The 23,647-nt window shown below is 39.7% G+C and overlaps 1 protein-coding gene across 1 annotated transcript in view; it reads left to right on the top strand.

Annotated features, from left to right (window-relative positions):
- Positions 1-396: 396 nt before the first annotated feature.
- The window catches only part of rras2 (RAS related 2), an 81,110-nt gene continuing 57,859 nt past the window's right edge, over positions 397-23,647 (top strand). Inside the window, exon 1 of the mRNA XM_062029062.1 lies at positions 397-728. Coding sequence (XP_061885046.1) covers positions 627-728 — 102 coding nt within the window. The 5' untranslated portion in view covers positions 397-626. The remainder of the gene's footprint in view (positions 729-23,647) is intronic.

Below are 23,647 nucleotides of genomic sequence, written 5' to 3'. Positions count from 1 at the left end.
TATACAGTCGCAATATGGTATGGCACATGCGCCCATTTCACATTACAACACATCCGAAAAGGAGTGGGAAGAAGAAGAGCTTATAAAATGAGTTTGACACCCCTGCTCTATTGTGCAGCACGGGAAGGGTGTATTCATAATGTGTTTTCATGTCATTATTTTGAGTCTGATCTTAAATACTGGGACAACTTCCTTGCATTGTACAACATTTCTTAAGATTAAACATATGTCTTATATTTCAACAAAAGCACTGCACTATTGTGTAATTGTTTGAATTAATTGTGCCGTTTGTGGACAAGAACATTAGTTGAAGGGGTTCGTGTGCGTGTGCGTGTAAGAACTAGTCTCGCTTCCGCCCCCTAGCGGCAGACACTATAGTACTTCTCCGGCGGATGACTCCTGGCCGCACACATCTTGTTGAGCGCCGCAGCGTCGCTGTCGTTGTCGAAGCTCCGACACGGTGACGCGTATGGACCGGTAACAACCCCCTGGACTCCTCTCTGCGCCTCCTTCCCAACCGACGAGTCCAATTTCCGCCACCTTTCCCGGGCCCTCTCTCCTTTGCGCGGGGGGGCTAAGAGGAGAAAAGCGGGGCTTGGTGCGGCGAAGACGGCGAAGTGTCCTCGATGGCAGGCTGGAAGGACGGCTCGGTCCAGGAGAAGTACCGGCTGGTTGTCGTGGGCGGCGGCGGTGTCGGCAAATCGGCCCTGACGATCCAGTTTATTCAGGTCAGTGAGGTTACACGCCCTCCCCTTCTCCGCTGCCCAAAACACGGCGCGGCTCGACGGGTAAAGAGAGGCCGGGCGGAGCTCCACCAAGCGGGCACGGGGTTTGTTTTCCTCGCCGCTACTTTGCAGAGGCCTGCAGCAACTTAGCGAATGACTGTTTGATTCATGGGGAAGCTTATTTCATTCCAGTGCACCCTCAGCACTTCTGCACTGTTTAGAAGAAAAGGGAAGTGAAGTTATTGTCATTCGACCAGTGCTCTGTTTGCAGGGGAAAAGTTGCACTAAAGTTGTCTCATTTGAAGCACGGAGAAGAAAAAAAGTGCAGTTCAGAGCAAAGTCAATCACATGAGAAATATGCTGAAGCACACAGGAAGGCATTTGTCTCGTTTGACTACTTGTAAGTAAGTCGGGTGTTCATAAAAAGATGATTACCTTGGATTTTTGATGCCTTTTCCTCAAAGACTATAGTTTGTCCAGACTGTTCTTCATACAACAGTCTGTCTGCCCCAGGGTCAGCTGTAGCTTACCACCACTAATCTTCTTGTGAGACAATTGATGAAATTAAATAAAATCGGTGATCTACTGGCAGCTACGGCTGCCAAACGAAAACCATAAAATTAAAGTAAAACATTGTAAACCAAATAATGATCAAAAACATTATATTTACAGAAATTTTCATGAAACGTTTTGCGGAAAATTATCGTAATTTTACAGATTTTTACTAAATTATTAAGATCAACCACCTTTAATAAAGTGACGATGCAAACAGTTCTGCAGAAAAATACCTTTATGCTACAGAGTTTTTCCAAATTATTACGATCAAACACCTTTAATGAAGTGACAATGCTGGCAGTTCCACAGAAAAATACCATTATTTTACAGATTTTTTTCTGAATTGTTAAGATCAACCACCTTTAATAAAGTGACGATGCAAACCGTTCTGCAGAAAAATTCCTTTATTCTACAGCATGGGTGTCAAATTTGGCCCGCCGTGTAATTTCACTTGGCCCTTGGGGTGATATCAAATTAACACTAAAGCTGGCCCGCCGATTATAAGTTGCGGCGGTGACGCTACAAGGTGTGTGTGGGGGGAGGTTTGGTGGTAGCGGGGGTGTATATTGTAGCGTCCTGGAAGAGTTAGTGCTGCAAAGGATTCTGGGTATTTGTTCTGTTGTGTTTATGTTGTGTTACTGTGCGGAGGTTCTCCCGAAATGTGTTTGTCATTCTTGTTTGGTGTGGATTCACAGTGTGGTGTATATTTCTAACAGTGTTAAAGTTTTTTATACCGGCACCGTCAGTGTAACCTGTATCACTGAAGATGAAGTATGCGTTGCATTCGCTCATGTGTGCGTACAGAAGCCGCACGTGTCTTGTGAGTGGGTCTGAACGATGTAAGAATGGATGAAAAGTGGACGTGACGATAGCTCGTAGAGTATGTTAAAGGTTAATTTGTTCAACCTTGGACTGGCTTTGTTCAGTTTTAAATTTTGGCCCACTCTGTGTTTGAGTTTGACACCCCTGTGTTAGATTGTTAGTATGGACATAGACTTTTATATAACAAGCTACATATTAAATGAAAGATAATTACTGTAATTTTACATGCATTTGAAAGTAATTTAAGAAAACAGAAAATGCTATGTATAATTAATTTGGTATTTTTCTGTAAAAAAAAATAGAAATATACATAGTTTGTCATTACTGGCATATTACTTAAAATAACAGGCGGATTGTTTATTTACAGATAATGTCTTCAATTCTACAGTTTTATAAACTATTTTTAAAAAATAGAAAAATTACAGTAGAAATTTAGAGTAAATTAACCATAAAAATTTGATTTTTTTTTTACAGTGTACATACTAACGACGCTTATAATAATAATACCTGGGATTTATATAGCGCTTTTCTAAGTACCCAAAGTCGCTTTACATGTTAAAAACCCATCATTCATTCACACCTGGTGGTGGTAAGCTACTTTCGTAGCCACAGCTGCCCTGGGGTAGACTGACGGAAGCGTGGCTGCCAATTTGCGCCTACGGCCCCTCCGACCACTACCTATCATTCATTCAACATTCATTCACCGGTGTGAGCGGCACCGGGGGCAAGGATGAAGTGTCCTGCCCAAGGACACAACGGCATGGTAAGAGGCGGGGAGCGAACCTGCAGCCCTCAGGTTTCTGACACGGGCGCTCTACCCACTACGCCACGCCGCTTCCCAGAATCAAACTCAGGTCCATCCATCCATTTTCTACCGCTTGTCCCTTATGGGATCGCGGGGGTGCTGGAGCCTATCCCAGTCATATGGCATAAAAGGTAGATGTGAGGCTTGCTATGCTATTATAATTTTTTTGAATTTTTCCCAAATTGTGTGTTATTCATACTGCTCACAGAGCGGTAAACGGCTTGGATTAAGTTTGTTGACACATTTAATATTATGCTCCGTTATTCTTTGATTCTGCTCAGTGGTCTTGTGGTTAGAGTGTCCGCCCTGAGATCGGTAGGTCGTGAGTTCAAACCCCGGCCAAGTCATACCAAAGACTATAAAAATGAGACCCATTACCTCCCTGCTTGGCACTCAGCATCAAGGGTTGGAATTGGGGGTTAAATCCCCAAATTGATTCCTGAGTGCGGCCACTGCTGCTCAATGCTCCCCTCACCTCCCAGGGGATGGGTCAAATGCAGAGGACACACTTTACCACACCTAGTGTGTGTGTGTAACAATCATTGGTACTTTAACTTTAACTTAACTGTTGGCATTTGAAAACATTTTTATTCTCTTTCCAGAGTCCAAACATACCGCACATCTTTCAATGGAGCTTTGGTGTTTTATGTTGTCAAATCTTGCAAAAGCCTCGATACGTGCCTCGCGTAAAGGCTCCCTCCATTACTCGACACACGCCTCGAAGTGAACTGTGAAGTGAATTATATTTAAACAGCGCTTTTTTCCTAGTGACTTAAAGTTAAAGTACCACTGATAGTCACACACACACACTAATTGTGGTGAAATTACCCTCTGCATTTGACCCATCCCCTTGTTCCACCCCCTGAGAGGTGAGGGGAGCTGTGAGCAGCAGCGGTGGCCGCACTCAGGAATCTTTTTGGTGATTTAACCCCCAATTCCAACCCTTGATGCTGAGTGCCAAGCATTTTTATAGTCTTTGGTATGACTCACAACCTACCAATCTCAGGGCGGACACTCTAACCACAAGGCCACTGAGCAGGTTTAAGTGAAACCCATCATCTTAGTTACATTTAAACCAGTGTGGATGGCACTGGGGAAGGACACAGAGGCAGTGACAAGGATGGCAGAAGCAGGGATCGAACCTGGAACCCTCAAGTTGCTGGCAGGGCCACTCTACCAACTGAGCCACGCCGCCCTTCGAAGCCTCTGCACAGCTCGTCACATCAATAGATTAAGCACACTACTGCCACCCGCAGGATATGTGCACGCCGGCCACTGTCCTACTATTTCGGTATGCTACAAATCGTTCCGCCTCTGAGTGGGGTGGCACCTGGGGTGGCCAATCGGACTCTAGGGGTGGCATGTGCCACCCAAAGCCACCCCCTAGACACGCCACTGCCCTTTTCTCCTCTTATAGACTCTTACACTAAACTTGTATTAGATGGCATATTTGTAGACAAGGTGCATTCCAACACTTTGCTTCGACCTCCCTGACCCTCATGGTGTTGCCCTCACCATTCACTAAAACACACGCAAATAAATGACAAACTTTGCCCTTTCCAGTGTGTGTGTGTGTGTGTGTGTGTGTGTGTGTGTGTGTGTGTGTGTGTGTGTGTGTGTGTGTGTGTGTGTGTGTGTGTGTGTGTGTGTGTGTGTGTATAGAAGTGATGCTGGCTTTTGCCTCCAGAAGAAAAGATTGCAGGCAGCTGCATGTCTCCACACTGTCAGACAATAGTGGGCTGGTACTTGTTTCAGAGTGGGGGTGAAAAGCTCGTGGTGTGTGTGTGTGTTGGAGTTGTGTCTAATGAGGGTTCAAAAAGCTCATTAACTGCATACCAAGTAAAAAGGGATCAGATAGCGATGGTCCAAATTCCTGCCATAGCCCATTGACCCTGCCAACCCGCAGTCAGTGTCGAGCGAGCATTTAAAGCAGAATATCATATTTGCGCATTTCAATAGTTAAATTGGAATATTACATTGATTGACCATTTCACGTTGAACACAGCTACACATTTTTTTGTGTTTGCAAATGTCATTTGGAAATTATGGAAAAAATAAATAATCCGTTCTAGTGTTAAACCGTGCCCATCATTAAACATTTAATAACTTTACATGCAGTGTTTAAAGGGGCCATATAATTATTTTTTTCTACATTTAAAACACTTCCTTGTGGTCTACATAACATGTAATAGCGGTTATTTGGTCCAAATTGTGCGTGGATTTTGTTGTTTTGCCTATTGTTTACAATCCTTATGAGTGACAAGAAAACAAAAGGTTTTCATTTTTGTTTTTGCCTTCTAACATGTAGAAATCGGCTCTTTCTCGCTAGCTTGCAATGCAGCTAATGGGAGCAATCGCTTTTACCTCTAAATTACTTAAAAGATGCATTCAAATTTAATCACCAATACTTAATTTACATTACGTAACCTGTATAATAACCAAGCTGTAGCGTTATTGTAAGAGCGAACACTGAGGAACTCTCTTTCTAGCATAGTAACACATCGGCGTGCTTCGGTATTAGCCGTAAAAGCTAAGCGAGAGATAAGCTAGCTTCTATGTAATGAGCGTAGTTCTCTTACTGGGCATGTGTAAAATGCCATGTGATGACCTTTGCTGTGAATTGGTGCTATAAACATGTAACTGACCCTTACCCACAAAAAGCAAAATGAAAAGCATAATGGACAGCGTTAATCCTTTGATCCTGAACGGATGATTTCATGAGGTATGCTGAGCTCTGGTCGCGTGTTGGATCTTATGGAGTAAGTGTTATAAAATAGCAACAAAAAAGAGAAAAAGTCACTCATAGCTGAATTGAAGTCTAAGGTTACACCATGCATGACAGCAGTTCAGTTTAGTACGATTTTAGAGACATATTTTTTTATCACATTACAAACTGTACGACTTCATGGTCGTACAGTGTTGGGTGTTTGACTTAAAAGGTCTCAGACTAGTATATATTATTGGGTGTTTTTATACAGCTGCAAAAAAAAAGTATCACAGTTAATGAATCTGAAGATTATAATGTCATCACAGTAAAAAGAACACCTGACACTATTCCACCTGAAGATGTGTTTCTTCCATGATTTGGGAAGCAAACACTAGCTTGAGGCTTGGATCCCAGTGTGTGTTTGGGATCTGTTAATCCGCCCTCGTGCTCCTCTGGCATAAGCACAGCTGTGTAAGTGAGCGAAGAGGAGATGTTGACAGCGTGAGGAAGAGCCGTACAACCTCTTCCGAGCTCTCCTGCCAGCGGAGAAGTCCTAACAGCTGCATGTGAAGTCGAGGCTTCCCCCAAGAACTGCTGTTAAAAGTCAGGGTGGGACGGGTTGAAGATGGGAGGGGTTTGAACCAGTCTGGGTGGGATAATGTTAATGGTCATGGACTATGTGGAATTTGGCCCGTAGGCAAAAGAAGTCACTTGACTGCTGCTGCTGTACGCTCCTAGAATTGCATGGAAATATGTGACCTGCTTCCTGGATCAGTGGAACTGTTTATGTGTGTCAAATCTTAGAATAAGGCTTATTGTTTTGCCAAAAATATAGCGGGCTTAACATGTATTTCCTCACGTGCACATCAGTGTTCATTTAAAGATTTTGCACATTTGCTATATATTACAGAGATTGTTCACAAAGTATTGGGCAACGTCAATATTGTTTATAGTTGTTTATAAAGATAATGCTTACAGTGTTTCCCATAAACTGGCAAGATACCTCTGGCGGTGGGGGCGTGACTATGGGCGTGGCTATGGGCGTGGTCACCATGACATTATCGAGTAATTTGCATAATTTACTACAATGATATGATTTTCTCTAAAAAGGCTCAAAAAATGTATACTTACTAATTAATAATAACCGTTTTTTTTTAATGTCCATCCATCCATCCATCCATCCATCCATTTTACAATATAATTACAACACTTTATGTACATATTTATATACAGATTTGAACAATAAGTTATTCACTGAAATATATTTATTAATTGTGGTTCTTACCAAAAATATATCTTATAAAATATAAAAGCTAAAATGTCTCTTAAAGCTCTGCCCCTTTAATTAGTGCATACTAAATAATTTAACTTTAGCCTACTACTACAACCATATCATTTACCAGCAACATAAAGTGAAACAGAGGCAGAGGTGTCCTGCCACAGTCAGTAACAAATAAACAGAAAACAGTAGTGGTGGTAGATAGACACAGAGCTTCATCAAACATCTGATCCACTGAAGAAAGAGCTCCAAAAATCTTGAACTTTAGACTGCCATCAGTTTTACTCCCTACACTTAATTAACCATGTGTTTCCTACTGCCTGCAAACTTTGCACCCTTTGTTATATACACATGTTGTGTTTCTAATATAAATACATTTAATAAAGTCAAATACAAATAAGGCAACAAGAGAAGTATCCTACACTTCTCTTTTGTAAAGTAAATCTGAACAGCCGATATGGGCATCTACATCAACTATATGATTTGCCTGTGAAGCTGGACAGGACAAAAAAAATAAATAAAAAAAAATTATTTGTCGCGGACGTAATTCTTTCGTGGCGGGCCGCCACAAATAAATGAATGTGTGGGAAACACTGGCTTAGCTAACACTGTTGTAGAAGTATTTATTTAACAATTTATTATTGTGGTTGTGGTATGCAGTGGTAGTTTAGAAAAGGTGTGAATTAAGTATCAGTCGAGGTGGGAAAAATTATAGATTCTGCGATGCATCAAGTTTACAACGTGGGCTATTAATGAATCTATGGAAAAATGTCCAAACATCAATTATTTACATATGTTAATTAAAGTAATACAGAAGGTTCTAAAATGTGGCATTATTGCTAATGTTATCTAAACATTACTTCTAGGTTCGGTTCAAACTAACCAAGAGAGAACTATTAGCTAACTTCTTTTAACGTTATGCCTTAGCTGGGTTAGCGTGGACACACAGGGAGGAGGAGAGGACAAGCTATGCTAAGATAGCTTGAACGTGAAGTAGCGAAACCACAAAAGAATACTTTCTTCGTACATTTCAACAGAAGGCTAATAGGAACAGCGTTACAGCAGAGAGTAACCAGCTAAGAAGAGGAAATGAGCAAGTAGATGAATACGTCAGGAGAGACAATAATTTTCACACTGTACGGAAGCACTAAACGTCTTGTCAGCCATAGATATGATGATGCAGATAGACGACACACGTTTTTGAGATGCAAGTTTACGGTGACTACGGCCAAAATGTCTTAGCATTCTGTGGTTTTAGAAGGCGTAAAAATTAAATCAGGGATGTCTGTTCGCCAAGTAAGGTCATTTATGTATTTTATCACTTAACAGGCTACAACAGTTCTCATGTATCTAGTCTTCCATTTATGCTGTGCGCACTTATCCAAAAAACAGAAATGATTCAATACTGCATACCTCAGTAGCCAAAGGAGGAGTCTTGTAAACATATTAATAGTATTAATAATAATAAATGTATTGAATTGTAATCGTAATCTAACCGTGAGGTGCCCAAAGATTACCACCTCTAGGAATCAGTGTTCACATTTCACTATAAATTGTATAAGGGAGCCGCTGTTGAAAATCAAGTTAATTGTATTTGCTATATAGTGTCAGATCACAACAGCAGGGATTTAAAGGGCTCATATTCTGCAAAACCCACTTTTTTGCCTGCTTGCATCTGTTTTTGTTTATATGGGATCCCCATACTTGCCGGAAATATGAATTCAAACCATGGAGGCGTTGAGGAGATATTTATAAAACAATTGTGTTCCTCGTTCCAAGTGAGCTGTTTGAGATTTGCATTGACTCGTGAAATATGCAAACTTTATCTGTACAGTAATCTATTTATTTATATCTGCACCTTATTGCTTTTTTATCCTGCACTACCATGAGCTAATGCAACGAAATTCCGTTCTTATCTATACTGCAAAGTTCAAATTTGAATGACAATAAAAAGGAAGTCTAAGTCTAAGTCTAAGTTGTGTGAGTCCGCCATTTTTAGTCCAAACAAAAATACGTTGATGGTGTGACACGAAATGCTCTGTTATTGGTTGTATTAACCAGCACAGGTCACTAGTGAAACCTCCAGTTTCATCTGAAGAAATGCCTGCTTAACTTTTGTGTTTTGTGTCAATAAAGTCTCTTCGTGTGTACAAACCACATTGAAGATAGCATTTTTTTTTCCAACCTCCAAGACAATATACAGAATGATTTTCCTAGCAATCACATTTAATGGCAGGGTCAGTGACTACAACAGGGAAAACCAACAAAAAATTTAATATCAAGCAAAAGTTAATTCATTTTAGCAATTCAACTTCAAATGTGTAACTAATTTGTGATATAAACTCATTAGATGCATAGTGAGATATGTCAAGCCTCTATTTCTTATAATTTTGATGATCGAGGCTGACAGTTTTTTAAAAACCCAAATGTTCTGCAATTTTAAATTTGAGGTTTTCAAAAACTGTAAGTCATTCATCCATGTTCTACCGCTTGTCCCTTTCGGGGTTGTGGGGGGTGCTGGAGCCTATCCCAGCTGCACTCAGGGGGAAGGCGGGGTACACCCTGGACAAATCGCCACCTCATCGCAGGGCCAACACAGATAGACAGACAACATTCACACTTGTTTGTGAATCCTCATTTGTCCAAAATAGTCGTCTTTGTTGTTTGTAACCAAGTCTGCCATAATTAGAACACACACAAGCGTTTGTATTTGGAAGTTGCTCGAAGTCGGACGTGCGTTGCCATGGAAACGGAAATCAATGCGTGGAAGAAGTCAGTCCCAGCATTGTAATTATGATGATTGTTATAAAAGTGTCTGTTACTACACTTGCAGTGTGTATACAAAACGTTGAAGGAGGGTTTTGAAGTTGTTTTAGAGGGCTTTGAAGGTTACATTGGTGACTCCCATTAGCCGCATCTTCCAAGCGGTTTTTTTATCATCTTTAAAATCCTAATTAAAAAAAGACGTGTGTTCATGTCTTTCATAATGATTGTGAACGATAGGCAAAATAAAAAAAAGTGCAGTTGCCCTTTAAGGATACATAGATATAGTAAATTACCAATATTACTAATTCTTTAGAGCTTGCATGCCCCACCCCAGTCAGAGAGAGAGTAGGGGAAAAAAAGACAGTATGTGCTGAGGCAGTTTTTTTTAGGGGAAGGGGATTTAGTGTACAAAAGATGATGTCGCTCGCCTGGCAGCAACAGAGTGCCGGGTCCTGTCGGCCACCCCTCGATGCCAAGCAGTTGACTCAAGCTGAGATAGCATTGGGATGACATAACATTGAGTCATCTGACAAACGTTGTGGAACATAGAGTGTTGTTTAATGTGACGCCCGTGAGGGAGGAAGCTTCTAAGTACGGGAAAACATGACTCACATTGGAGGCTGCATGTGGGGTAATCTATGTGTGTGTATCAGTTTTAACACTTAACACTTTAAACATTATAAAATACCAGTAATGTTTCCTTAAAGTCACCAAAGTGCAATACTGTACAAACAAATATTTTGCAACTGTCCAAGCACATCACTTGATGTTTTTTGTAGATCTCAGATATGATGATGTATTTATTTCACATGCATGTGTTTCCCTGTTTGTTGCACTCCTACTCATTTTGCACATACCTCACATTCCTGCATCAGTGTGGGTTTCTCCATTTGTTCGTTTGTGTGCAACTTATACATTGTGGCATGTAGAGACAAGGTAAAGTTGTTGATTAAGCTTCTACTTCATCAACTTGTGACACTTGACTTTGTCACATGCTATACTGCTGAGTGCAATAAAGCCTACTGACCATAAGTTCTTCAAATCCTGGAAAACAGTGGATTTGGTTTGTTAGAGCAGACTAAACTGTGATAAGACATTTTGGGTTGGATTGTGGCCAGCCCCTATGTGCTATCCTGTGGGTTAATGACACAAGTGTTTAACTCTGATTGGAGAGTCACCTGCTTATTTTTCATACACATGTTGGCTTGAGAGAAAGTACCCAACTCTCTCGTTTGAGTTGTACATTAAGAGTGTTACTAAAACGGCCTTCTTTCATCTCCGTAATATCGCTAAAATTCGTCCCATTTTGTCCACAAGCGATGCTGAGATCATTATCCATGCGTTCGTTACATCTCGTCTCGATTACTGTAACGTTTTATTTTCGGGCCTCCCTATGTCTAGCATTAAAAGATTACAGATGGTACAAAATGCGGCTGCTAGACTTTTGACAAAAACAAGAAAGTTTGATCATATTACGCCTATAGTGGCTCACTTGCACTGGCTTCCTGTGCACCTAAGATGCGACTTTAAGGTTTTACTACTTACGTATAAAATACTACACGGTCAAGCTCCTGCCTATCTTGACGATTGTATTGTACCATATGTGCCGGCAAGAAATCTGCGTTCAAAGAACTCCGGCTTATTAGTGATTCCCAGAGCCCAAAAAAAGTCTGCGGGCTATAGAGCGTTTTCTATTCGGGCTCCAATACTATGGAATGCCCTCCCGGTAACAGTTAGAGATGCTACCTCAGTAGAAGCATTTAAGTCCCATCTTAAAACTCATTTGTATACTCTAGCCTTTAAATAGACTCCCTTTTTAGACCAGTTGATCTGCCTTTTCTTTTCTTTTCTACTCTGCTCCCAACCCGGGGTGGACCGCTAGCCTGTCCATCAGATGGGGACATCTCTACGCTGCTGACCCGTCTCCACTCGGGATGGTTCCTGCTGGCCCCACTATGGACTGGACTTTCGCTGATGTGTTGGACTTTCACAATATTATGTCAGACCCACTCGACATCCATTGCTTTCGGTCTCCCCTAGAGGGGCGGGGGGTGTTACCCACATATGCGGTCCTCTCCAAGGTTTCTCATAGTCATTCACATTGACGTCCCACTGGGGTGAGTTTTCCTTGCCCCTATGTGGGCTCTGTACCGAGGATGTCGTTGTGGCTTGTACAGCCCTTTGAGACACTTGTGATTTAGGGCTATACAAATAAACATTGATTGATTGATTGATTGAAAAACACCATGATTCTTGTGGACATAAAATTTTATGTAGGTATACATTGTGTTTTATTTAATCTGTGTCTCAATAAGAGGTTAATGTGAGATGTAGTCCTCCTTTCTTCAAAACTATACAGTAGCTATGGTTATGCTTGATTTTGTAACTCAACAATTACCTTATTGTTGTCATGATTTCAAACATGTTGGGCCAGAACCTTATTACATTTTATTTCAGTTGGCATTTTAGGCAAGGGCAGTTAGCATACACTTAACTCATTTAAACTTTTTGTTTTAGCATAGCAACATAGTGGTTTGCACATATGCCTCACAGTCAAGGAGACACTGGTTCAAAAGTCCGTATGAGCATCTGTGTGTGGAGTTTGCATGTTACATATATATATATATATATATATATATATATATATATATATATATATATATATATATATATATATATATATATATATATATATATATATATATATATATATATATATATATATATAAAAGGGCTGGGCGATATGGCCTTTTTTTAATATATCGATATTTTTAGGCCATATCGCGATACACAATATATATCTCGATATTTTGCCTTAGCCTTGAATGAACACTTGATACATATAATCACAGCAGTATGATGATTCTATGTGTCTACATTAAAACATTCTTGTTCATACTGCATTAATATATGCTCATTTTAAACTTTCATGCAGAGAGGGAAATCACAACTAAGTCAATTGACCAACACAGTATTTATTAAACAGTTATTAAGCAGTGGCACAAACATTCATGTCATTTCCAAAACAGAAAGTGCAAAATTGTCAGAGACATTTTAAAACAAGCTAAAGCTATTAGTGCACTTTTGTGCATGATGTCACTAAGATGACATATAACAACACTAAATTAAAGTGCACTTTTTGTACAGAACGCCACTACAATAGTTTAAAACAAATAAAGTGCACTTTTGTGCATGATGTCACACAAGATATTTCAATAAGTGTCAAATAAAAATTAGCTACATAATAGGAAATCAAATTGTGTATGACTGTATGTCCTTCGTTATGTGGTAGGTTCCTGTGGACGTTGTCTCCTTTTGTTGACTATTTTTTTCATACGGTGTTGTAACTTATGGGTTGTATAGTTCATGTGTGATGATCATTCATAATTTGCATGCTTGATTTAATTGCTGATAAATTGATCTATTATTATTTACAGCTAAAAAGAGTTAAAAGAGAATTGATTTGATTTATACATGTATTTGATATTGATTATTTGAGAAACACTGACATTGAATTGAGTTGTTTTCTACTTCATAGCCTAACAAAGGGTTAACTAAAATACTGCATGTTCCACAATTCATTGCGGCAAACCGGATGTTAAAAAGACCGGGAGCAGGTGCATTGTGGTTGTTAAGATTGAGGATTACAAGCCTTTTTTTTTTTTTTTTCATTTATTTATTTATTTCAGGCAATGACAAAGACGTACAAGTTGACAAAACATAATAATATAAATTAATATAGTGCATTATTGTCCAGTTTTGCCTGAAAGGGAGTGGGAAGAAGATAATTTATTTAATCCCACCCCCAGTTCTCCATTCAGTGATTATTCACATGAGTTTCACTCTCACTTTGTTCAAGGATTATAATACAGATGTTGTATCATAGTGGCATTACCACAGGTAACAATAATTATTACACTGTAACAATCATTTGTATCAACAATGTAGGAATAATGAATATACCAACAATGGTAATAGACATCACAGCAATAATGGTAATAGACAACATAGCAATAATGGTAAGGAAACATTGAGCACATGTTAACACTTTGAGACAGAGTATAGCAGCAGGTCAAATTAAAGACCCTCATCTCTATATTTGAACCAGACCCCATGTTTGTATAATAGTTTAAATCGATTAATAGTTTGGCATTGCTTGTGTTGTAAGTCCAGTTGGTCCCATAGTTTTACTCCGCATACAGACACACAAAAACGTTTACGAGTGGTTTGAGCTCTCGGCAATAAGAAATATCCAAAGCCTCTCAAGTTATGAGCTTGCACTCGTCTTATAAAAAAACGTTGTAGATTAGGTGGCAATAATTTGTTAAAAGCTTTATATAAGATTATTAATGTATTATATTTAACAAGGTCATCAAATTTGAGCAACTTTGATTGCATAAACAGATTATGAGTATGTTCTAAATAACCAACGTTGTGAATGAACCGTACTGCTCTTTTCTATAATATGATCAGAGGATGAATTGTGTTTTGGTAAGTATTCCCCCATACTTCAACAAAGTATGTAAGGTATGGCAGTACCAAGGTGCAGTATAGAGTACGGAGTGCATTTTCATTGAGGTATAGTTTTGCTTTGTTTATAATTGAGAGGCTTTTGGAGATTTTTGTTTTAATGTGTCTGACATGAGGTTTCCATGATAGTTTACTATCAATTATTACTCCCAAAAATGTATTCTCATTTACGATTTCAATTTGGGTACCATCAATACTTATTTTCTGTTCAGACGTTATGTTGCGATTTCCGAACATTACTATCTTAGTTTTATTTATATTCAAAGATAATTTATTTGTGTCCATCCGTTTAGTTCTGTGTTTACTGTATTTATGAGCTCATTATAGTCATCACTACTGTAGAATAAATTTGTGTCGTCTGCAAAAAGTATAAATTTCAGTATTTTGGATGTATTAAACATATCATTAATATATACATTAAACAGTTTTGGCCCCAACACGGACCCTTGGGGGACACCACAAGCAATGCCAAGAGTATCAGATAAAAATGTACCCATTTTAACAAACGGTACCCTCCCTGTTAAATAACTTTTTAACCAGTCACCAGCCAGCCCCCTAATTCCATATCTTCCCATTTTATCTAGTAGAATTGAATGATTAATGGTATCAAATGCTTTCTTTAGGTCAATAAAAATACCAACTGCATATCTTTTATGCTCCAGTGCATTAGTATTTTCCTCAATAGCTTCAGTTATTGCCATTGAAGTTGTTCTTTTGGACCTAAAGCCATACTGACCGTCATTGATTATAAGATTCAAGTCGAGAGTTAAATAGTTTCTCTAAGATTTTTGAGAACTGAGGTCTGTAATTGGTGAAAGCGTGTTTGCTGTCACTTTTGAAGAGCGGAGTTACTTTAGCGATTTTCATTTGACTTGGAAAGCAGCCAGTCTGGAATGATAAATTACATATATAAGTTAATGGTTTTACAATATTCAGGATAACCTTTTGAACCAATATCATGTTGATATCATGGCAGTCAGTGGAGCACTTACTTTTACACTTCCGCACAATGTTTGTCACTTCCTGCTCATTTGTAGCTGAGAGGAAGAATGACGAAGAATTCTGTTCAATAGTTGATTTTGTAACTCCATTGTCTGGGATATCAACAGCCAATTTAGGACCAACATTTACAAAAAAACTATTGAACTTGTTTACTACATTACTCATATTATAATCTTCACCGTTTTCATCAATAAAGTAATCAGGATATGTCAACTTGGAATATCCTTGTTTTATTAGACTATTCAAAACATCCCAAGTTCCTTTTATATTATTTTTGTTTTCATATAGTTTTGTTTGATAATATAACCGTTTGCTTGTTCTTATAATATCAGTTAATTTATTTTTGTACTTCTTGTATCGTTGTTCGACTTCTTTTGTTTTTATTTTGATGAAAAGTTTGTAGAGATTGTTTTTCTTTTTACAGGCATTAATTATCCCTTTTGTGATCCAAGGGCTATTTTTATTTTTTCCTTTTATAAAATATTCTTTTACGGGGGAATGTTTATTATGCAGGGAAGTAAAGATGTCTAAAAAATTACAATAAGCACTGTCCACATTAGGTTCTTTGTATACTGAAGTCCAATCCTGAACTGCTAAACTATTGTTTAGGGCACAGATTGTTTCCTCAGTTGTTATTCGTTTAGAGATTTTTGCCATAGTGTCTTTGGTTTTCTTGAGATGACAGTCATATAAAGTAAAAACAGGTAAATGGTCAGTGATATCACATATAAATAGGCCACTGGTGACTTGATTTCCCATAATGTTTGTAAAAATGTTGTCAATGATTGTGGCACTATGTGTTGTTATTCTGCTTGGTTTGGTTATGGTTGGATACAGAGACAGGCTGTACATAGTGTCAATGAAGTCATCAACATGTTTTTGCTTGGTTGAGTTTAACAAATCAATGTTAAAATCACCACAGATAAATATGTTTTTTTGGTTCACAGAGGAAAATAGTTTACCCATCCACTCATTGAAAGTTTCTATGCTTGAACCAGGTGCCCGGTATACACAGCTCATGAAGATATTTGTCTTTTTGTCATTTAGGATTTCCACTGTTAAACATTCAAATAATCCATCGACTGCTATGGTCATGTTTGTTAAAACTTTAAATGTAACAGATTTATGAATGTACAATGCGACCCCTCCTCCTATTTTATTTATTCTGTTTATGTATGTTAATTCATAGTCATTCAGACTAAAATCAATACCTTTATCACTGTTGAACCAGGTTTCAGTAATTGCAACAATGGTAAATGGATGACTAAATTATTTCAAGTAATCCTTGATAGCCTCAAAGTTAGTGTACATGCTTCGACTATTGAAATGTATTATAGATAGACTATCTTCTGATTTTACACTGTTTTTATATTGTTCGCGGGTAAAATAATTACAGTTTTTAACAATCGCAGAGAAAAAATTATTATCAGGGTCTATGTCCATATCAGTCTCTGTTGTGGTGTGCTCTTGATACTCACACATGTCCAGTTCTTTTTGTTGATGTTGGAGGATCTTCTGTAACATGTCCATATTAATACTTGGTGTGGTCTGTGTTCTTGGTGTGGGTAGCATTGAGATGATGTAAAAGTCACAAGCTACATTGATACCAAGTACTGCATCAATGTCAATACTTATCAAGATCTTCTATTTTCCTTATCACCAAGACTTTTGCTTCCTCCGGCGTCCCATTTAGTTTGATGAAGATCTTACAGTTCGTTACCCAGGTTTGTTGAATCTTGCTTTGCCTTTTAAGTTGTCGTGCGACCCTTGCGATGTCAGCATTTTTCTTGGTCAAGTGTTCATTGATGAAAACATCTGTTCCTTTGAGTTTGCGTCCTTGCCTTAATAGTGCGATCTTCTTCTTTCTGTTTGCGAATCTCATGATGACAGCGGGTGGTCTCTGGTTCCTCATGGGCAGTGGGTGACAAGCCTCGATGTGCTCCAGGTCCATCTCTATCCCCCTGCTTTGGAGATAGGAGGCCACCTGCTGCTCCACCGACTGTGCCTCCTGCACGCTGGGCTCCCCGCTGTCCGCGGCCACCGCACGCGCGTAGTTGCGTGGCTTGATTTTGATGCCGGTGATGACCACATCGTTCATGCGGGAATATTGCTCCAGCTCGTCCACTCGCTGCTCCAGGTCCACAATGCGCCGATCTTTTTCCACGTTCTGGAGGCGTAATTGTTTCACCTCCTTCAGTAGACCCAAAAGCTGCTCCTGGTGCTCCCTCACCGCAGTCACGTCACCGCACAGGGAAAGGAGTGTGAGCCTCATCTCCTCGAACTCCTCCGATGTGGGGCTTTTCCTCGGTGCAGGCATCACGGTCTATCTGCCGACGCATCCAGCAACAGAAGGAAAAATCCACCTCCGTATCTCAGGCCGGTAATGCTAGCCGGCTCCGGTGTGCTAGCTCGCAGCACCGATCGACACAAGCTACAAAGTGTCACGGCACAGTGACACAGCGAAGCCAAAAAAGCACAAAAGTACAAAAAGTTGTACTAGCTTTGCACAAGGCGATTGCCAAACTCAACAGCCCCACTTCGAAAACAGCCAAAAACAGCCTTCGGGTAAATGAATGACAGATAACAAGATATAAGGATCGTTTTGTATGGCATTTTTTTCTTATATAAAGTACAACTTCATTACACATTTTCGACGTCCTGTCCAATACTTTGATCGTAGTTAATCTACATACGGTGTTGATCTGGAAATGTTTGCCTCTGCATTTTGATGGTGTGGGCGTGTGGCACCGAACAGAGATGTTGACATGCGGAGTAAGCACTCTTCATTCTCTAGCAGGTGACTTTTCAAATGATATCTACATATTAGCAGTAATGCTAATTTTTGTAGCAATGCTTTTTCCCCACACTTGACAAATTATGGTTGTCTGTTCGACATACCGTATTTCCTTGAATAGCCGCAGGGGCGTTAATTAATTTAAAACCTCCTGTCACACCTGCGTTTACCGGAAACCGGCGGGATGGCCGTGCATGCGGTAATTATTTTAAAACCTCTTCTCACTCCGGCGTTTACCAAAAGGAATCCATAAAATTTAGGCGTGCGCTTTGAGTGTCATGTAAGCATACCATCATGAAAAGCACATTTAATTAAAAAAAACGTTATTATGGTCTTACCTGTACTTATAAATGGAGTCCATTTGCAGCTCCTTCTGACCAAAAGCATCGATAACTTGTTTATAGAAGTCTTCCTTATTTTCTTTCTTCAGTTTTAAAAGTCTCTGTTTCGATGGAGATATTCCTTTAATTATTACCTCCTGCTTCGATTGAAAGTCCAGTTTAGAAAACTGTTTTATTTTAGATACCTGTATGTGATCCTCCATGTTAGAAGTTCAGGCAGAGGGAAAAAATAAATCTCTTGCTGCGTGTGTTCACTTCTTCTGCAGTACAGGAAGTCGCAAGAAGGATCACTAGCGCGGCAGCGCCCTCTACCACCAGGAGGCGGGAGTGATTTAATGACTTATACAGTATTTCACACACGCAGCTACGGTATATTAATAAAACATAGCTGCTTACTGTTCTCTTTAGCATACTGTACCGGTATTCAATAGCTTGGACCTTAAATCCTACTGAAAAGCTCTTTATCTTTTTTCCTTTGTGCGATTGTAAACTACTGAAATCAGCTTCCTCCATTTTGAAAAGGAGGACAGATGCGTCACTCGTGACGTAACGAATTTGACCCGGTGGAAGTTCTAGCCATATGCTAAATATTTTGCGAAACGAGTTTGACCCGGCGAAAATTATAGACATGCGATAATAAAATTAATATTTTGCGAAACGAATTTGATCCAGCTTCAATAATAAACCGGCGATAAGGCCAAGCATGCGTTAATTATTTTGAGAAACGAGTTTGACCCGGCAGTAATTCTAGACGTGCGAATACTATATTCCCTGCGCCAATTCAAGGAAATACGGTATTCCCACTTGAAGCCAAACCACCGCCAGACGATGGACCCCCTGCTGTTTTTCTTGGGAATTAATTCTTCCTTCATTTGTTACCAGATTCGCACCTTCTTTCTCTCGTATTAAGGGTTAGGGTTAGGGTTAGGGTTAGGCACCACAGCTAACTATAGCCATGCTGCTACCTCTCTGCTGCGCGAGGGCGTATACGTATGTGACGTATGTAAGAAGGTGCGCTTGTTGTCTGTGAGAAGGACATACAAGAAAGAGTGGGAAGAGCCTGTAGTGTAATGCCTGCAGCTAAAAGCAACTGCGTGAGAACGTATACTCGAATATCACGATATAGTCATTTTCTATATCGCACAGAGACAAACCCGCGATATATCGAGTATATCGATATATCGCCCAGCCCTAATATATATACGTATATATATACATACAGTATATATATATATATATATATATATATATATATATATACAGTTGTGGTCAAAAGTTTACATTACCTGTAAAGCTGTCTTGTGTTTCCAATCATTTCTACAACTCTTTTTTTTTTTTTGTGATAAAGTGATTGGAGCTCATACGTGTTGGTCACAAAAAACATTCATGAAGTTTGGTTCTTTAATGAATTTATTATGGGTCTACTGAATATGTGACTGGCAGCACGCTGGAACAGGGGTTAGTGCATGTGCCTCACAATGCGAAGGTCCTGAGTAGTCCTGAGTTCAATCCCGGGCTCGGGATCTTTCTGTGTGGAGTTTGCATGTTCTCCCCTTGACTGCGTGGGTTCCCTCCGTGTACTCCGGCCTCCTCCCACAGCCAAAAACATACACTTGGGGATAGGTTGATTGGCAACACCAAAATTGGCCCTAGTGTGTGAATGTGAGTGTGAATGTTGTCTGTCTATCTGTGTTGGCCCTGCGAGGAGGTGGCGACTTGTCCAGGGTGTACTCCGCCTTCCGCCCGAATGCAGCTGAGATGGGCCCCAGCGCCCCCCACGACCCCAAAAGGGACAAGCGGTAGAAGATGGATGGATGGATGGATGGCTGGATGAATATGTGACCAAATCTGCTGGGTCAAAAGTATACATACAGCAATGTTAATATTTGGTTATATGTCCCTTGGCAAGTTTCACTGCAATAAGGCACTTTTGGTAGCCATCCACAAGCTTCTGGCAAGATTCTGGTTGAAATTTTGACCACTCCTCTTGACAAATGCAGTTCAGCTAAATTTGTTGGTTTTCTGACATGGACTTGTTTCTTCAGCATTGTCCAAACGTTTAAGTCAGGACTTTGGGAAGGCCATTCTAAAACCTTATTTGTAGCCTGAATTAGCCATACCTTTATCACTTTTGACTTGTGTTTGGGGTCATTGTCCTGTTGGAACACCCAACTGCGCCCTAGACCCAACCCCCGGGCTGATGATTTTAGGTTGTCCTGAAGAATTTGGAGGTAATCCTCCTTTTTTCATTGTCCCATTTACTCTCTGTAAAGCACCAGTTCCATTGGCAGCAAAACAGGCCCAGAGTATAATACTACCACCACCATGCTAGGTAGGTAGATATGGCAGTGTTTCCCACACATTCATTTATTTGTGGCGGCCCGTCACGAAAGAATTACGTCCGCCACGACTCGGATTTTCTTAAGTTTTATTTTCGGGATTTGAATGCATTTATTTTGAAAGGACAGCTGGAGAGACACGGGGGAGGGGGAAAGAGGGTAGGAGGGGGGATTGACGCGGAGCAGAGCGACTGTCAGGTGGGATCGAACTGGGTCGCCGCAGCAGGTGCTCTACCAGGTGAGATAGGTTATAGCTGCATCGCTCGCGGCTCGTAATATATTTAACGTTAATCCGCGATTTCACCAAGCGTTTCACTGATGGTGAGCAGCCTGACGCTGCTTCATTAACCGCTGTTTGACTCGGGGGCCGGGGCAGACACACGCAGTAACAGTCACCTGTTACCATACCGACGAGCTAACGTGTCCAGGTTATAACCCTGTTGTCAATAAAGACACGTGGAGACGGTGCTTCAGATACTAATACTAATTTGATACTGTAGTAGTTATCTTTTGTGTATTCATAATGTAAAATGGATGGATGGATGGATGGATGGACGTTTAAAACAAAACTGTTATTATTAATTAGTAAGTATACATTTTTTGAGCCTTTTTAGAGAAAATCATATCATTGTAGTAAATTATGCAAATTACTCGATGATGTCATGTGACCACGCCCATAGCCACGCCCCCACCACCACAGGTATCTTGGCAGTTTATGGGAAACACTGGTATGGTGTCACCTTTTCTCCTCCAAACATGCTGCTGGGTATTGTGGCCAAACAGCTCAATTTTTGTTTCATCTGACACCACATGGACAAAGATAAGACCTTCTGGAGGAAAGTTCTGTGGTCTGATGAAACAAAAATGATTATTGCAAAACATAGCTAATACAAATGCTAAGCTAAGGAAAGCTCTTAATTTAATTATTTGAAAATTTTTCCATAAAATGTACAATTTATATCTGATTTAAAAAGAACAACATTATACAAATCAGAATTTTGCTAAGAGGAAGATGCAGTGTATGCAGTGTACTAATTTTTGATCTAATAAAAGAAAAACTTGTTTTGAATTATGTCTGTCTGTTGTATTCGATGGTTTCCTTTAAAAAGTAGGGGGAAAAAATCAAATTTTTTGAAAAAAATTGGTGATTTTATGTTTAGGCCATATCGCCCAGGCCTATATACCTATATGTGTGTGTGCGTGTGTATTTTTGTCTCCCTGCCTAGTTGCACTAGTTCATTTCTCTTCGCTTTGTAGCTAAGCTACCCGCTACATGGGTCTACAAATAGCTAAGCTACTCGTTTAAAAAGTGGTAAAGCTACTGCCAAGCTACTGGGAAGTGTAGTTAAGTTACGTAGTTTCGCTACATGTAACGAGCTACCGCCCAACACTGATTAGTAGTAATAGAAATGTTTTGAGTGGTTTCTGCCTGTTGCTATGGATCTAGTGTGTGTAAGTGTGTGTGTTGATGCCTGCTGGATATTAATTATCTACTATCTACTGTATATGCTTGCATCTTGTGATGTAATGGTCAGTATTGATGGAAAGGTGCTGAGTATTTCCACCACTTTGCTATTTTAAACAGTATTAATCATATACAGTAAGTGTTCTACCAGAAGTAAAAAATGTTAGTGCCTGCTTAAAAATTTGGCGAATGTCTGTCCTTACATACAGGGATGAAAACATTCCCGTTACTGAGGTAATATACTGGAACCTGGCTAAATGCCATGCAGCATACCGATGGAATGCACATTCTAAAGGGAGTTAAGGATGTGTAAAGACACTCCCACCCATCTGGCAACGCTCAAGAGACTAGCTGGTCGCTCCTTTTACTGCAAGATAATGAGGAACTAATGAGTATCCAGGGAGTCTGCACATGCTACAATACAAACTATCATAGCAAGAGACACAATTGTAGTATTTGGCCACATCCTTGGGTACGCCTGCACAGTCAGTTAATACTTCTCTCTCAGTGACAATCAAAACATTGATTATCTTTGCATTGTCCCCTCAGCAAAGTTTCATAGAAATCAGTGAACTAGTTTATGTTTGTTACCAGTCAGCAGTTTTGTTTTGCACATTCAAACCAGAATTACTTAATTGTGTTCTGAGCCTTTCAGACAGTCCTGCAGACAGATAGAGCGACAGGTTCCTCCGTGTTGTTTTGGCAATTGTTCTGTGTCCACACAATAGAATGTTCAAGGTCCACAGTATCAGGTCTCACATCCCATAGTCAACTCTGGCGATGGGAAAATTATTTTAGCATTTCACCCCCACCTATACTTGCCAACCCTCCCGATTTTTCCGGGAGACTCCCGAATTTCAGTGCCTCTCCCGAAAATCTCCCGGGACAACCATTCTCCCGAAATTCTCCCGATTTCCAGCCGGACTTAAGTTACGCCTCCTCCAGGTCCGTGCGGACCTGAGTGAGGACAGCCTGTCGTCACGTCTGCTTGGCCAACCAAAAAGTAACCACAGAACACTATACCGTATAGTGTTCTGTGGTTACTTTATGGTTGGCCAACGGTTTACGTTGTATTGCGCACCCTGACGGCAAGTGTGGGAGTCTTTTTTTTGTATTATTTTTTTGTATTTTTTTTTATAAACCTTTATTTATACATTTCAACATTTACAAAACAGTTGAAAATAATAATCAAAGTAAATACAAAAACAGAACAAAACAGTACAAAAACAGTACAAAGCATCGCCAGGGGGTTGTAAATTCAAAGTAACTAAAATAGAATACAATATATATATATATATATATATATATATATATATATATATATATATATATATATATATATATATATATATATATAATAAACAAAGTGCAAAGCCATAGGCTCACTCAATTTCAATAAATAACTTACATTTTGAACACAGCATCATCGTTTTCACAGCTTTTTGGTTGTTAGAGGTAGAAAGTGTTTTAATGTAGAGTTCTAAATATTTTTTAAAGGCACAAAAAACTGGTCGGGT

Source organism: Entelurus aequoreus, linkage group LG02 (assembly GCF_033978785.1).
Source record: "Entelurus aequoreus isolate RoL-2023_Sb linkage group LG02, RoL_Eaeq_v1.1, whole genome shotgun sequence".
Classification (NCBI taxonomy): domain Eukaryota; kingdom Metazoa; phylum Chordata; class Actinopteri; order Syngnathiformes; family Syngnathidae; genus Entelurus; species Entelurus aequoreus.
Note: the sequence above shows the minus strand (reverse complement) of the source record. Positions and strands in the feature narration are given on the sequence as shown.